General features: G+C 35.3%; 1 protein-coding gene across 6 annotated transcripts in view; it reads left to right on the top strand.

Moving 5' to 3' along the window:
* Positions 1 to 325: 325 nt before the first annotated feature.
* Positions 326 to 17,769, top strand: part of Pfrx (6-phosphofructo-2-kinase) — a 21,327-nt gene continuing 3,883 nt past the window's right edge. For 2 of the 6 annotated variants that reach the window (XM_066401969.1, XM_066401970.1), the window contains exons 1-8: positions 326 to 462; positions 534 to 776; positions 12,320 to 12,445; positions 12,529 to 12,815; positions 13,179 to 13,445; positions 13,526 to 13,744; positions 13,807 to 14,041; positions 14,093 to 14,220. In XM_066401969.1, the coding sequence (XP_066258066.1) occupies positions 578 to 776; positions 12,320 to 12,445; positions 12,529 to 12,815; positions 13,179 to 13,445; positions 13,526 to 13,744; positions 13,807 to 14,041; positions 14,093 to 14,220 (1,461 nt within the window). In that variant the 5' untranslated portion in view covers positions 326 to 462; positions 534 to 577. Of the gene's footprint in view, positions 463 to 533; positions 777 to 6,076; positions 6,243 to 9,607; positions 9,812 to 12,319; positions 12,446 to 12,528; positions 12,816 to 13,178; positions 13,446 to 13,525; positions 13,745 to 13,806; positions 14,042 to 14,092; positions 14,221 to 16,082; positions 16,290 to 17,769 lie in introns of those variants that run through there. The other 4 variants (XM_066401972.1, XM_066401973.1, XM_066401974.1 and 1 more) reach the window with 4 other exon arrangements.

Here is a 17,769-nt window from a genome sequence, read left to right as displayed (position 1 = left end):
ACATAGCACGCAGATAGGCCTGGCCCTTTCTCGCCATCTGTAATGTTAAATAACATTGGCAACATTGCGTCTAGAAATAGAGAGCGGCCATTTAATACATCATTTACTCTACACTATATGTCTCCACGGGGAAATCACGATTTATCTTAAGTTATTCGTTTAAAGGGCATTCATGGGATGCTAGCATTGTGTTTGGACATCTGATTAAAAATTCTTATTCAGAACGACTTTATGTTAGGAGCCTTTAAGGTATATACAATGTTGCGGCTGTCACTTTCCGGCTTTAAAAGAAAACATTCAATAATCAACGTATTAATTTTGTAAGTTCTAGCTGTCACTCGCAGAGGGCTCCACACTCGAATTGTTTTTAATTTGTTTGTTTTTAATTTTTAATCAGAAAACTGAAAACTGTCAGAATCAGAATTCAAGCCAGTCAAGGTCAGCTGAGCCACGAGTTTATAAGTAAGTACATAAGTAAATTGCCATCCACAGTTGGATGTGTCGGTTTCTGGATAGTAGCTTGTGATTTCCAGCGAGATAAGTGCGGCAAGAGCGTTCGGAAGACTAGCAGCGCAGAATGAGCAGTGGCTTGGATGTTTTGAGTGGGTCCCTCAGGGTGCGAAACAGCAACCTCAAGAGCTCCAGAAACGTAAACACGGGGTTGAATTGCAGGAGTCATGAGGTTAAGGCATGCCCCAGTCTAATGTCACCTGAGACCAAGAGGTTGCTTCCTCCTAACACTGAAACGGTGCAAACCAAACCTTTTCCCATAAGAGGTAAGTGAACAATGAGACAATTTACTTGGATACATAGCAGTTACCATAAGAAGAGATGTCCACATTAGCATTGCATTAACATCCCCTTGAAGTTCTAGCAGTGATTTTCTATAGAAATTGTCAAATTATTAATGGGCTGTTAACATTATCATTCAACCAGTTTTCATGGAAATTGGCTTACAGTTAAAGTTAACAACACATTAATAATTTGGCTCTTAGTCAAGGATATATTATTATTGTAAATTAGATTTTGAGGAAAAGTAGAAGGCTAATAATTCAGTAAATTACTGTACAAATAAACTTAGCGGTTTCCTTAATTAAAATGAGTGACTAAACAGGTTTCATTTTGTAACTAGTTACGTAATGAAAGCAGGTACCTTCATTTCCTAACTCAGTGGACAAATTGGATGAGTAACAGCATTGGATGCAAGTAGCTCTACAGACACAAGATGAAACTTAAAAATATTCAAATGTAATGCCATTTACTTCAAGTGTACTTTAAAATTAAAAATAACTATATATGGAACTTATTAGGAAATGCTATTTTATGTAACTCTCATCATCTTGCAGGACCTTACTTTGCTCATCCCGCAAAATCTTACTTCTTACATAAAATTACCCATGTCAACTGGTTACATAGATAGCTATTATTAGACCTCAAGAGAGAATTTTATGCCTTGGGTGTTCTTGAAAACTTTGCCTAATGACTCTACTTACTTAGCTCAGAGGTTTATTTAACTAAATTGAGGTTCGCAAAGGTTCTTAGTAGTTTTCACTCGATTTTTTACTTCTCTATTGTAGCAAAAAGCTGCATTTAGCACTGAAGCTTTCAATGTTTTGTTTGAATATCAGGGCACAAAAATGTACCATGAGCTCTACTCTTATCGGCATATTTTTCATGACTTAGTATCATCAGTTCTGGAAAGAAGTGGAATGGTAAATTGTTGCTTTCTTTAAATTTTTAACACTACATTGCAATATTGCATTAAGTATATGATGGAGATTTAGTAATTCATGAGTTTTAGTATTATGGTATTAGAGTTAGGCAAACTAATAGAGCTATCTAGGGATGAAGCATTGTCAAACGAGGTTACTACTACTGCCGCTACCAAATGGCAAAGGATCGGGGAATCCTGTTCGGACTAGGGTACAGGAAAGGAAAGGCAGGAGTAAAAAATAGGCAGTCAAGATATAGAAAGGCGGAGGTGCGATCGTGCAGTAGTATTTTAAATTCGTTAGTTTGTCTTTTTATATTTTGATAATACATTAACATTTCTTAACCAAGAAGAATGTTCATAATCTTATTCCGACATATACATAATCCTCGATATTTGAGGCATAGTTTCATTTGTAATCTTCATGCATGTCTACTTTTCATTGAAAATCATACAAACAGGAACAATCCCTAATGTGGCAACCGCACATACAACGCGACAAAATACCAGTCCAATGTTACTAAAGTCCAATCTTGCTTAATTTGAAGGTAACGTTGTGTAATTGCGGAGAAATTTCTTTACGAATTTATGCTTTCTGTCTTGGCCAAACAGCAAAAAGAGCACATTTAAGGCATTCTGTCGTATTAAAACTGGAAAGCGTGTTTTTTCTAATGTTGGTATAGACGCACTATGTGCAGTGTAGCTATAAGTTCATAAACAACAGTTTTTAGTCACAGAGTAGTCAAATATAATAGATAAAACTTTCAGAATGCCCAAATGAACCAGAAATTTAACACTTGAATAAATGAACCAAAAACATCAGGAATGGAGAACAATAACTACAAATTTTTTCATTATCTTAAGCACAACTATTTGCAAAAAAGGTCCAATTCCCCGAGTTTTTTGGGATCATAAATTTAATTCTCAATTCCCTGAGAGTCAATAGTTAGCTAAAAAACCTTCAGGCTTAAAAAGTATTAACAGTACCAATTTGGACATTATCTTGAGAGGACGAAGACACTAACAATTGAGCCACAACGATAGTTATTTATGATATTAGTGTTAGTATAGTGTTTAAAACAAGGTTTAAAGTGCACATTATACACGTATTATGGAAGTAACCGAGATAAGCAAAATTTAATGGATTTGAAGACAAATTTATTTATTGCCTTTCAATGCTACGCCATACATAATATATCCCATTCTGTATGGTTAATGTTTCATTTTGCTAATATGTAGGTGTAGGTAGTTACGATAAAAAATTGATTCAGTTGGGGAGTGAACTTAGTCATAAGTGCCCGAATATTGTTCGGTTACTTAAAGAGAGGAAGATTACTATACATTTTGCTGTGTTATAATGATATATGACTTCAGAAATGAGGTGTAAGTAGTTATGGATCAAACACTAACTTTCAGCTATTTTCATGTTAAGAAAATGAGACATTATGACCATAGATTGTTAACATAGATTATTATGACCATTGACCAAAACCTTCAAGAATGCGTTGTAATGTGAGTGGTATGTCTTGGATCAATTCGACTGTTGTCGGATGTTGGGTGGTACATGGTGAGTCACTTAACCAATATCCTAAGTCTGTGATTTACCGCTTACTGCGAGTTTTTTTTATTGATCCCAATCAATAGTCAAAAATCTCCAAACAAAAATGCATTTTCAACCTTTTTTGCAAATTTTCTTCAAATTTGTCAGTAACCTAAATTAACCACTTTTTTGAATCGCGATGTTTTGAGACCTGAGCACATATGAATTTCCATTTTTTGGTATACCTACTCCTACATTGTGCGCAATTTGGAGCATATAAATTCAACATAATATCTAGTATCGAATCTATAACTTGGTAAGTGGTCATCTATAAAAATCGATGTTATTATATTGTGTTTCCATCCTTTTTAAAACATTCTTTAATTTATCATTTTAATTACGAGAACATCATGAGTACAAAACCATAAATTGATATTGACAAAACTTAATAAAAATGTGTGCCATGATTTATATACCTGATTCACTTCCTCAATTTAGTCTAGATACTTTTGTTTTCCATCGAAGGTGCTTTTAAAGCAACATACGTAGTGTGATTCGTCAATGTATTCGTAATGAAATATTGCCCTAAAATCCACAAAAACTTGCTAAGGACGTATTTAGAAACAAAACTTAATAATGTTTTTTAACAAACATCACGTCATAGAATGAAACCAAAACGGTCATATTGAAGTTTATTAAAAACTGCAATAAAAAAATGGCTTTAGTACTCATCTATCTCTTCCTGCAACTTGGGGAAAAATTGCAAAGATATTTGAGAATTTTGATCATTTGAAAATAAATAATAGAAAAACCGAAATAAAATTATAGATGCGCTTGCACCTTGAAGCTATTCTCTGGACACCCTGTATTTCATCGCGTACTGTATTAAGTGTGATGGCATTTTTCTGTTCGCAACGAGTGGTGTTTGGCAATTTCGCATTGCTGCTCGAACCATTGTGTGAATCGCTAAGATGCCAAAATTCTCAAAAAAAAGGTTTAAAAATATCTTAAAAACTCAATTCGAATTAAAAATTCTGGTCAAAATTGCACATAATACGTAACGGAAAATAGTTTGTGCGGACCATTTTGATTGAACTTTGCAACATAGGGCAACATCCGACACTTTTCACTTAAATAGATTTGAATAGCCATCTGTAGTACTTGCTGCCATATTTTTAGTATTGTATGTTTAAATGTAGATTTTTTCTTTTTTTAACATTTTTAGCGCAATAACGAATACCAGTAGAGTGCTTCATTATGAAGCTTTAAGGAGGGATAAATTTCATGAAGAGAAAAAACTGCAGGCACGTGCTGCGAATCTAGGTGAATTGTGTCTTCATTCCGAGTTTGAATTCTAGCTATGTCACGCTACAATTAAAATACTACTCTAAGTGAGACAGTCTCGTTCTGTTTTTGTTCAAATGACAAATCAATTAAATTAGCAGTAATTGAATTAAGAGAATGTACCAAAGTTGCTTTCCCTAGGAGGGTCGCAGTTGGAAATAGGTGCTTCTAAAAATGGTGCTTGAAGGCATCTGTAATTATCTGTGATACTCGTTTGTCAAAGTATCTATTAAATTAGAGACTTAGATAGGTCTAGATGCTTCTTTTTAGCACCTTTTCCTGCTCAGTTCTTTGACTGAGCGAAAGTAGTAAATTGTTGCTTTCATTTCTGTTTTTTATTTTCATTTCTGATTTTTCTTTTCACTTCTGTTTTTTCTTTTTACTGTTATTTTTTCTTTTCACTTCTGTTTTGTACTTTTATTTCTGTTTTCGAAGAATTACAGTTTAAAGCGGATTTCGGACATTCTCACAAATACTTTAAACACAATTTTGCGCAAAATCCCAATCATTAGCTTTTACTATCTTTTAAATTTCACCTGGTGTTATTGGACATTACGAACGATTTCATATTGTTTTGAACTTACTTAGATCACATGTTTTGGAAGCAGTCTGAGTAAAAATTTACGGTTTTTTTGGCAATCAATACGTGTAAGTTTGCCACAGCGTGGTTTATTTTTATCCATTTTTCAGAAACGTCAATAGAAATCTCCGCTTCTCCTAATAAATCTCTCAGTAATTGTGTAATTATTCATCACAATCATTTCAAATAATTATTATTTGTAAAGGGTTCACTTAAGTTCATTCGCTAATGTATTTGTTCGTCTCTTTACCAGGTATATTTCAAAACTAATTGAAATGCGCATTGTGATTTGGGTTGAGCGTTGCGGCAACTTGCAGAGCACCAAGAGTTTTAAATGTTGCGTATTACGCCAAATTTAGGGCAACAAGTCAATTTTTGATACGAGGCTCATCAATAACAAATTAGCTATAGAGATAAGCCGTAGGTTGCACAATTAAGGAACCAGTGTTTGCGAAGATCGAAATTTCTGTCGAAACAAACAGAATAGGTACAGTCAGCACAATAATCGCTCTCAAAACTTTGAAAATGTTCCAAGAATTTCGTTCCTCGACCTACGTCCGAAACTCTGACCATTGACGAACGCATATACCGAACTTGGTAACGTTTTTCCGCCATTCAAATTGTGAACAAAAACGTAAAGTATTAAATAAGACGATATATAGGCGCCGCAAATAACTCGAGCATGTTAAAATGGAACTTGTGCTTTGCCCCACGCCCGTGCCACATGATAACAGAACGTATGAGAGGATTCCAGTAGTATGCTTCACACTTAGCCGTGAGCAGAATGAAACCCACATAATCACAGTCTATTAATAAGTGCAAACATTTTTTTATAATATACAATTTCATTATGAGTGATGTTCTGCGGATGAATCGTTACTAGTGGACTCTGTAACCAGAACAACGTGTATATGTGTGCGCGTACTTAAGTCACATTACTGTGAGGCGAAAAATTGTATCAGACATGCGAAATAAAGGATCCGATAACGAAAATGGCCCCAGGGGAATTTCGGTTACCACCGATGGACGATCGTACCGTACGACTCGGCTGATGTCCATTAGAATCGGTGAGTTAAAAATGTAGGTACGTCTAGGTATAGGTGCAGCTTGGAGCTAATTTTGGGTCCCTAATATCAGCAATGTCGTTGATCCTTAAATACCTACCAACATATGCATAGATAACGATTGAGGTATGGGTACGTGCAAAGATTAAGGCTTCGATAGGTCGTGGGGTTTAGTGATATTTTCTTACGGCTGTCTGTGTTTAATTTTAAAAGCTACTCAGAAATCAGTTTATGTACACATTAAAACGTTTTCATTAATTGCCAGCGGTTCAGGGCTTTGCAGCCGCATAATCTACAGAGAGAGATAAACGGGGGGGGGGGGGGGGGGGGGATAAAAAGGTCACATCCACCCACTATCGTGGAGATTACCACTTTCCTTAGTCTTCGCCTCAGTGTGAGGCGCTAATTGGAGAAGCTTTATTGCTAATTGGGATGATCGTTTATGTGCCCACAATATTTTTCCTTTCCCCAATTTTCTGAAGTCTATCGAAACGCACCGTGCCCCGCACCATGTCGGCCACTAAAATCTATTTATGTTTAACGTTATTTATATATTCCTCTATGTTATTTTATATAAGCTCAAACTTCAGCCGCGAATAATCATAACATTAGCATTGCGTGGGCCCTTCCACAGGAATACCTCAATGAACGTAAATTGAATCGAAAACGGCGCGTTTTTTGTCGGCAATGGTGGATTCGGCCATCCAACACGTTGCCACACATTATAATAAAAAAAGGAGAGTCTGAAATGATGGTCGTATTGCCGCACTAGTGCGGTGCACGAATAGCACTAGAGGCGAAATCAGAGTATTGAATTTGTGGAGTTGCGTCGTCAATCGTGATGTGATTTCTAAATGGCCTAATCTGGGATGTCCTAACTCGTAATTACAAAGTTGTTTTAGGTTGTGCTTGGAGATGTTTGGGGGTACTTTAGATTCGTGTTAAAATTTGGGCTGAGGCTATATCGTTATGAAAAATGGTTTAAAAATTTATTTTTCCACAAGAAGCGATCGTACCTTATATGATTGAAATCAGCTAAAAAAAGAGCTATCAAATGGCCAATAATATAGGGGGTGCCGCATTTAAAAAGTTATAACTCCTCCCAATAACTCTGAAACTAATGCTTTTTATGAAATGAACTTTGGACCGTACAAATCTACGTAAAACAGTGCTTTAAAGATGTTTTAATAGAAAAATCAAAATTTTTAAAAAGAAAACATGTGAATCTTTTTTAAAGTTTTAATGTCACTAAACTTAAAAAAGAAATTTGAAAAAAACGCGAATTGTCGAAAAACACCTTGTAACACCGAAACAATGATAGTTCGAATTGTAGTTTTGGCCATTTATCGAAGATCAAGCTCATAACATGTAAGCTGTTCTTTTTGTCTAGTCGGGAAATGGTGCAAAACAATCCAAACCTAACCATCCTGGGTACCCTCCCAATTTTTGCAGAGTTATCCCGATTCTCAAATTAGAATCTACTCCGACATCATACAGGATGTCTAAAAAAACTGACGAAGCTATAACTCAGTTATTTATTTATTTAAATTATTATTTAATTAAATGTTATTAAATAAAAAGATTTTTGATGAACTAAAAACCAAGTAAAATGATATTTTTTAGACTAATAAGTAGCGTCAAAGTTGATTTTTTTTAACTCAACTTCTTTTGCTTCAGGTGTCAACTTCAGAGTTTCAAATAGAAGTTCATTTTTTTTTAACATTTTTTGATAGAAAATATTTTTCTAAATTTAATGACGCATGACAAGTTAATGTTAAAACAATTTTTAACTGAAAAAAAATGAAAAATTTGAACAATATGAGTTATGTAAACATCTGTATCGTTATAAGGCCATCTGCGTTATCCTGTGGTCATCTTTATTTCATTCTATCTCATCCTATTGTATTATCTTGTATAAAGATACTGGGCGTCATGGACAAGTGGTGCCTATATGATACCCAGCGAGAAGGGAGAAAAAAAGAAGTCGCAACAATTTTTAAGGGGGATGAATTTTACCCAACTTTACCTTTATACGCGTCACAGTAACCCTTTTAAACGCCACGAGGGATTATGTAATACCTCAAATTAAAAGCTTTTCAAAACTACATTCAATAATGTATTACAATTCTAAATTCATCGATTAGTTTTTGAGAAAAATAGCTGCAAATTTCGTAAAAACTACAATACAGGATCAGTTAAATAATGTGTAAACAATGAAAAAACTTGTTTGTTAATAGGCAATTAGTTTGTTTTGCGATTTTGTGCTTGCAAACAATTTTTTGTTATTTTTTAAAATTTATTTATTCTTTTTTTTCATTTTTTAACAGTTTGGGAATACAAAATGGAAAACAAATCATTTTCCTGTAAACAAGCAGTTTTTTTCATTGTTTACTTACCATTTAACTGAGTTTGTATTGCGTTTTTTACTAAATTTATAACTATTTTTCCCAAAAACTAATCGATAGATTTTAAATCGCGTGGCATCATTGAATGTAGTTAGAAAAAACATCGAATTTGAGGTGCCATTTGACCCATCGTGCCATTTAAACTTTTCGAGCGGGTTGCTGTGACGCGCATAAGGGTGAAGTTCGGGGGTTGAATTTTATATAAAAATTGGTCCCCCTCAAAAACCATCTTGAAGTGTTTTGGGAATTTTCCGAAAAGTTCTTATTTTTCAAGACTTGAGGGGGGGGGGGGTTAAGTTTTCGTTGGATAACCCTGTATTACCCTATATTTAGGCCCACTATTTAGATCGTTCAAAACTCTAGAACGCGTTTCCGTTTAGCGCGAATAAATTATCTCAGTGAAAATTAAATATGTTAATTTTTCTGTGAACTTTGAAGTGCTAAAATGATCACTGATCCTGATAATTCCAACACAATTGCCATATGTAATACGTAGCGAAACGCCACAAAAACAGCTTGAGCTCGGTTAATCCACACCGCAAACAAGTCCCTTACTAAAATAGTGTTACTCCTTATTTTAGCAATGTTTCTTTCAAATTTACCACAGTTTAAGCGTCATTTAAACAATTTCAAGCAGCGTTCGGCTTCAATTTGAACCAACCGCATTTGGTTCGATCCACCGCATTCAAGTGGCAATCAAATTAGTTCTTGGGACGTCATTAACAACTGTATGTTAACATCGAAACGAGTTGGTTTTAACCAATTTAACCTGCGCTGTTTTATGGCGAATTTCAAGTTTTTCGGCATTTGCAAAATTTCAGCGTTAATTCAAGAAAGTGGACCTTTCACGTTACTGCTATAAAAAATAATGTTGTGGTTTACCTGGTTTACAATTTAACCAACGAACACCGCTTGATGCAATCGCGTTTTTAAATCGTGCATTTTGTCACATTGTTCACTGAATTGTGATATCGTTGCTCAACTGTAATGGGTTACATGCGATTGCCTTATCCAACGGATTTCGGTGAAAGTAAATATGTATGTAGTTGATAGCGGCGTTCCGGCACAAGTGAAGTTTTATGACAATCAGTTAAGGTTTCACTGTGATAATGTGTGCCCAGAGAAATGGATTTGTCGACTATAAAAGGACTCGTTCGATTCGCATTGGTATGTTCCTGGCACGTTTATTTCCGTTTGCATGGAAGAAGCATATCTTAGAAACACACGTAATCATTAAAATGTTAGTTACGTCTCATGGCATTTTATCCGATATTTTTGCAACCCAGAAACAATCTTGAGGATTCGATCAAAAATAGCAAAGAATGTGCTGATGATGAAGCGCCCTCAGAAAGTGGTCTAGACTGCTGGAACGTGGTGTCACAGCGGAAAGAACAATCAGTAACGCAGCTCTTTTCATTTGATAATTTCCACCGCTATTGTTTCTCTCGTTAAGACCTCAGCTGCGTCAAGCTTCCTCCACTGGTTCTTTTTACCGTAGTGATAAGTAGTAAACTTCCAGTTTATCGTTTGACTCGCCCCAAATTTGCGACTTTAAATGAGTTAAATACACATTGCAAAGTATTTTTGCATATATGGAAGGAGTGTTAAATTTCCTTTTCAAAGAGGTATCACAATGCCGTATTCGGATTCAAAATGGCGACTCGGGAAGCATTTTCGATAATCAAAATGGCGCCATACCTTGATGACCGTCTTCACAAAGACGAAATGACGCCATTTTGACTTTTAGAAAAATTCTTCTGCGACGTCATTTTCAATCGGAGTGTAGAACTGCGAAACCTCATTGAAATAAAAACGAGCTATTTGCGGATAAATTAAATTGCTTTACTAAAAATTTGGAAATCATCGAAATGTTACAAAAACACACACAGTTATGTGCATTTCTATTAATATAAATCTCGGATGCGGATTAACTACATCTATAAGTGGTGTACTATTAAATATGCTTGTAATACCCTTTTCCCTATCAGCGGTATAGGTACTTGCTGCGCAGTTACCTTTTTAATTTGATTCAATATAGGCGACCCTGACATGGCAGTATTTTTTGTCCAGGACAGAACATGAAGGTTGACAACTGTTTGCAATTATTTATTACTCTATAGGCAGATTTAAAAATCACTTAACCCGTAAACTTGAAAGTATTGCAACCATGGCACAGTAATAAAATAAAATTGTAGTTAACAGAAAACGTAAAATCTATACCGTAGGTTGTATTAAAGATTTATTTTCTTCGAGAAATAGTTTAAACTTGAAATTTTTACCGTTTAAAGTAGTAATTAAATTATAAAAGGAACGTTTGTAAGCATAACCAAAGCTGCCTACCTTGAGGGCTAGCCCTCAAAGTAGGCACTTTCGATTCGTCTCTTTAAATCCTTTTCTCTCCTATGTTTTATTGCAACCAATGGAATCACCACAAAACAGATTCCCTTGAAAAGTTCCACTTTGCAATTTTTACTTCCTTCTCTCTGAGACTTTGACTCGCAATTCAAAAATAAATACATTTTTTTATTAATTTCTCTATTAGACCTATCGTAACTTGTAGCTATTTAAGCTCAATTTAATCTTCTATCTATCTGTAATACAGGGTGGTAGTTAAGTACATGTACTTATTTCAAGGGATAAATCTTTAACTGATTTTATCACAAAAAGCTTCTATTAAGGTAGGTTCCCAACGTCTTCGTTTAAGAACTAGAGGGTGTTGAAATTTTATTTTTAATTTGGTTTTTTTTATATTTTCGGACAGAGCTGTAATAATCGGACAAAATTTAGTATATGGGGATTTCTTATGACGTAAAATCCCAATATTATCATAATTTTTTGATTATTGATAGGGGATGTTGCATGCAAGATTCCATCACATTTTAATTGGCCCTAACTTTTTTCGCTGTACTGTATGCCACTTTTGTATTAACAGGCTTATTGTACATTTACTTCTATTGGAAAAAGGTACTCTTGGAAAATGTCTGTAGAAATAACCGTTTTGGAGGTAAACGGATTTGCAATTAACATGACTGAGGTAAAATTGATTTAATAACAATTATTGAAATTATTAGAATTAATTTAATATTATAATAGTTGTTGAAACTGGCCACCTCAGACTTCTATGCATGCATAGAAACGAAATGCAATGTCAAAAAAGAAAAGTTAAGGCCAATTGAAATGTGATGGAACCCTGTATATGGCGTCTTTTATCAGTAATCAAAAAATTTCGACAATATTTGGATTTTACGATATCAAAAAACCGTAGTATATCAAATTTTGTCAGATTATTATATATCTGAAAATAGTTTTAAAAAATTTTATTCCAACGCCCTTCAGTTTTTAAATGAAGACGTTGCAGGCCTACATTCATAGAAACTTTTTGTGATAAAATCAGTCAAAGGTTCGTCTCTTGAAATAAGTACATGCACTTTTTTTTTAAATTAATTAATAAATTTTTTTATTATTTCAATTAACATCCTGCATAATCAATTACAACCAGTAAAATTATCACAAAGCAGCATTTTCTTGTAAATTTTCTTTTTGTAATTTTATTAGTTCATACTATTCGCACGTTTTTCTGTGTAAACGCTAAAAATCCCATATCTCCTGTATTGGATAAGTTTTCAGGCCCCTCAGTTTATCAAAAAAAATTAATTAATTGTGGTTTTCTTCTAGGGGAACGTGCAAACTATGTTAACAGCCCCCATGTCATCGCAATGGTGGGATTGCCGGCCAGAGGCAAAACATACATTTCCAAGAAACTGTCACGTTACTTGAATTGGATCGGCATTAATACTAGAGGTAAGTTTACTCTCACATATTCCACCCAAGCATGGTTCGACTCTTTTACCAACAAGTCTCATTCATATTATACGACCTTACAGTATTCAACTTGGGTGAATATCGACGTCACGCCACTACGGCTTATCAGAGTCACGACTTCTTTAGACCGGATAACACAGAGGCCATGGCGATCCGGGCTCAATGCGCTATTGAGGCTCTACAAGACGTGTGTCAGTGGCTCGAAAACGGTGGGGAGGTGGCGGTTTTCGATGCCACCAATTCGACGGCCGAACGTCGGAAAGTGATACAGGATTACGTCGTTAATAAAATGGGCTTTAAGTTATTTTATGTCGAGTCCATTTGCGATGACCCTCAAATAATAGAGCAGGTAATTGAGTTAAAAATGAGTTACTTCGTTAATGGTTCTTGAGCTGGCTGTTATATATAAAGCTGTTATACACGGTCCCAATGGTGGACAGAGAGCACCTTTGGAACTGTGAGGGGAACATTGGCAATTCATTTTAACATTATTGAGTTAATTATGAATGAATTCAACAGTTTTATTGCAATTTATTGGTCAAGGCACCGTTAGGGACCACATAAAATCACAACTGCTGCTAAAAGCCAGGTCTGGCGTTTTCCTGAAAATTTATCTAGTTAAGGTGGATTTACAAGGTTTTGATTTCAGCAGACTCAATTATGTTTTTTTCTTTTCCTTCTTTTTCTCTATTTTAGTTTTGCCCTTTTCTAGAATATAATGGAAGTGAAAATCAGTAGCCCCGACTACGTAGACATGAACAAAGAGGAAGTTTTAGACGACTTTTTGAAGCGGATACAGCACTACCAGGAGAGGTACAATCCCCTGGACGAGGAGAAGGAAAAGGAAGTTTCTTTTATGAAAATTTACAATACCGGGGAAAAAGTCGTGGTTCACAAACACGAGGGACACGTTCAAGCCAGAATTGTCTATTACTTAATGAATATTCATATAACTCCCAGAACAATTTATTTAACCCGAGTAAGTATAAAAAAACGTAATACATTGAGAGACCGAAAACTCTCCTTTTTGACTGTTAATTTAACAAAACTTTTCTATAGCATGGAGAAAGCGACCACAATTTAATAGGACGCATAGGGGGTGATTCCAACTTAAGCACCAGAGGCAGACAATACGCCAACGCCTTATCTTCCTACATCCGCGAACAGAAAATTGAAGGTCTTCGGATATGGACTTCGTGGCTAAAGAGGACGATACAGACTGTCGCCGGCTTAGACGTCCCACAGGAGAGATGGAAAGCTTTAAACGAGATTGATGCTGTACGATTTTAACTACATTTTTCCGCTATTTTAAGCTATCGAGTTGTTTTGTGAAACTTTAGGGTGTTTGTGAAGAAATGACATACGAGGAAATTAAAGAAAAATACCCCGAGGAATTCGCGTCGAGAGATCAAAACAAATTCGCGTACAGATATCCCAGAGGGGAAAGTTACGAGGATTTGGTAGCTAGATTGGAGCCGGTAATCATGGAATTGGAGAGACAAGGAAATGTACTTGTAGTATCTCATCAAGCGGTGCTGCGATGCCTGTTGGCCTATTTCCTGGATAAATCAGCGGGTAGGCAAAAAAGTCTTGCATTAATTTTATGTTTCAATTGCATTGTTTCAGATGAATTGCCTTATTTGAAAGTACCACTTCATACGATAATCAAATTAACTCCAGTAGCCTATGGGTGTCGTGTTGAGCACATCAAATTGCCGATCGATGCCGTTGATACCCATCGTGCTAAACCAAAGGTAACAATAAATATTTTTGTAGTTTTTAGGATATTTATGTAGATAAGTAAAGATAAATTTGGAGGATAATAATGGTGATTATTATTATCATCCGTTAAATAAATTCCGCAATGAACAAATATTGGTCAAGTGGCCTAATCTGCGCCGCCAAACCACATTAATACTTATAAAATAAAAAATGAAGATTAATCTGATAATTGATTTCGTAGAATAAGGGCAGGCCCTAACGGGCAATTTTCGCTTCTCGATCTACCCCTTTTCACTGCATGTCGTCTACTTCCTCCTCTGCAAAATGTTCCATTCTTTTTACCAAGATCATTCTATTTCGTTTAAGAGTCGGAAGTTATTTCCCAAGAAGAACTTGACTCCTAAAACTCTGTCTTTATATAAGACGTACTCCCTTATAGCGCACTCCTTGAAAAATGTATAAGGATTTCCTTCCCTCACTGTAGTGTTTGAAGAGCAGGTTGCTCTCCATCCTCAGTGGACGTATATATTTCTTTAATTTGCAATAACGTATGAGGACTCCCTCAAGTTTTTCGATGTATTATTGACTCCTTCCTTTGTATTCATGGTCCTTTGAATAGGTTAGGGTCAGGCACGATATCCTTGGCTTGTCTACATCCCTTTGATCGATTCAGTTTGTCTTTGTTCTCTCCCATACAAAACCAGAGACGTATTTTTTGGTAAATTTTAGATATGATTCAGGTCTGTTGAAGCATAGTTGGGAACGCCACTTGGACAAATATTTCACCCGTTCATTTCCCTCGGCACCTCTGTACCCGGGACTCAACCCAGGGTCACTCTATTTAAAAGTCTCAGTTTCTGAAGAGCGCCTCTGCATTCCTGGACGAGCTATGAACTCATCTTGTTTCAGCAAACGATGGCCAGGCAGTACCACTGCCGTTTTGTCAACTTTAGCCCATAATAGATTTTAGCCATCGTTTGCTACTAAACCACGCGTCCGTAGGAGATCCTTGGTCTGATTACCGCAGTGAAAAATCAGCGCAGGATGTGAGGTTTCAGGTCCCATATTTTTCCCATTTTCTGCCCAATTATCATGTCAGTGTTGTTATCTTGTAGTTTTTTTTGCATGTAGCTTTTTCAAATCGGCTTGTTATTGATTGATTAATGTTATTGATGGTCGCTTCGAAATGCGTGCAGCCTCTGGCTTCAAAAGCACGAACTTTCCGTGCAACGGTGACGGAGTTTTGTATTCGACATTTTTCTGCTGCAGAGAACTAGCTTTGTCTCGTTAGGATTGAGAGTCAGTTTTATCTCGGTTCACCTGTATTTTATATTATTCTACAATTGAACAGCAATTTGTATTCTGTTGCACTCACTGCTGACGAACATTCACAATATCATTACCACCCAATCTTCAGCGTACACCTGCGCACTGAATACCTCAATCTGAAGCGTCTCTAAAAGATCAGAAGGTATAAGTGTCATAGTAAGTTTAACAGTAAAAATATTTTACTAAAAATACGAAGTTAAAATACGAAACATCTAATTAGTGGCTTTTACCACTTTTCCGTTTTCTAACTAACCTTTCATCTGTTTACACCACAGATTATATCTAGACTGACAGATACCGGGTCCTTTAAGAAAGGAGCAATACTGCCGATGTTAATGTTATGAGAATCACAGTCGCGATCACCCTGTACATTACTACTACACTACTTCTTCATTAACTAACATTAAATAAGTTGTGCAAAGTCCTTAGAGATTAGTAAGCTTTGCTTTAGATCGCTTTTCTTGTCTGTTTTAAAGTTGATTCTTGTTGCACTATTATTGCCATTGCACTGTAGCTTCTTGTTTTTAGACGCATGATGTAAATACAAATATTAAACTATTTTCAGGACCCAGGCCATTCTTCTCCAGAATTAATCACTGAAAAACACTGATAGCGAACGTCTATTATAACATTGTATTATTGCCATATTGCTTTGTAATTTAAACGGTGTGTTGTATAATAATAATTGCTCTATATTAATCAGTATTTATAAGACTTAAAGCTGTGGACTGGGTTATCATTATTAATATAAAAATAAAAATTGGTACTTCGATTTTGGTCTGTTTCCTCCTGTAAAGCACACATGTAAAATTTCATTTGGGAACATTTCTTGGTTCGCTTATCAACCCTTTCGCTTTACATATCCCGACAATCCAAAATCGCTGTTATCAAGTCTAGCCTACGAAACAGGTGAATATGTATATTTTGACAAAATTGTTAATATCTGAAGGTTTTTGGTGGAACTAGACACTTCTTTGTTATCTTCCTTATTGGTTCTTCTTGACTGTCTTTATGTATTTTGATGAATGGGCTTAGAAGCACTGACTTATGGGAAGTCTATAAAATGAGAATTCATGTGTGGAGTTCACTGCCAGAGTAAAGAAGTTGTATTAGAGCAAACAGCATTTGTTTTTATAATAGAAAATAACATTAGCTTTAATTTCTAGCAAGTAGAGAAAGTGAGGAAAATTTAGTAGTGTAGAACTTCATTCATTTTCGAATTGTGGCATACCACGCTTTTCTAGCTAGAGTTACTTGTTTTTCGCTGTACAATGCGTCCCAGATTCGTTTGCGTAGATTGGAATCTTGGAAACTGTTAAAGCTACGACAACGATTAAATCGGGAATGTTTTGGAGGAATTTGTTTTTCTTAATATCACAAAACTACAAAAAATCGATGTTTTTGGTTCACAGTTGCCAAAGCATGACATTATTGAGACACTTTTCGACCTTGAATAAGCTGATGTGCATGGCGATAGTTTTTTATTGGTTTTTCCTCAATGTACTGCAATTTTTGTTTTCCTTATGGCTGCCAAATTGCATGTTTCGAAGTTCGGATCCAGCGAAAATATTCCATTCTAGTGACCTCATCCCCCTCACCATTCCTATAATTTTTGTATATTTTTTATATGTAACTTTTTGGAATTTTTTACTTTTACTGCTTAGGCAGTAAGTATCACTTTACAGCCTAGGCATCAAAACTAGCACTTTACCTGTTGTGTTACTAAAGGATCACGTTTTCTGTTAATGCTGAAATTCTTATGGGTTTTTCTGTTTCTATTTACAAAGAATACAATTTTTTGACAATTTTTGTTAAAAGAATTAATATGAAAACACGCCGCGATAGTCACATCTTTAAAATTGAGGCATTTGGCATAACAATAACAGCTTTATTATAGGTAATTTTCCCATTTAGGAGGTAAATAGGTCATTAATCTTGTTCTTTTATTCTTAATGAATAATGAGTTCGGATTTCTTTAAAAATTCTAGATCCAAGGTTATATAATATTGATTCAGATAGCTACTTCAATGTTCAGATCGAAATGCAAGTTTCAATATCTGTGTTTAATAATTTTCCATTTTTACAAGGGCTTAAAACTGGATAGTCCTCCATAGCTTAAGTGTGAAGGTTTTTTTAGTTGGAAATCTAATATTTTACACAGACCTCATAATATTTGTAACGAACTGTTGTACATATAGGAACATTTCCATTCCCACACTGCTATATGCTATTCCAGCTTATTAAAACTCTGG

Source organism: Euwallacea similis, chromosome 24 (assembly GCF_039881205.1).
Source record: "Euwallacea similis isolate ESF13 chromosome 24, ESF131.1, whole genome shotgun sequence".
Classification (NCBI taxonomy): domain Eukaryota; kingdom Metazoa; phylum Arthropoda; class Insecta; order Coleoptera; family Curculionidae; genus Euwallacea; species Euwallacea similis.
Note: the sequence above shows the minus strand (reverse complement) of the source record. Positions and strands in the feature narration are given on the sequence as shown.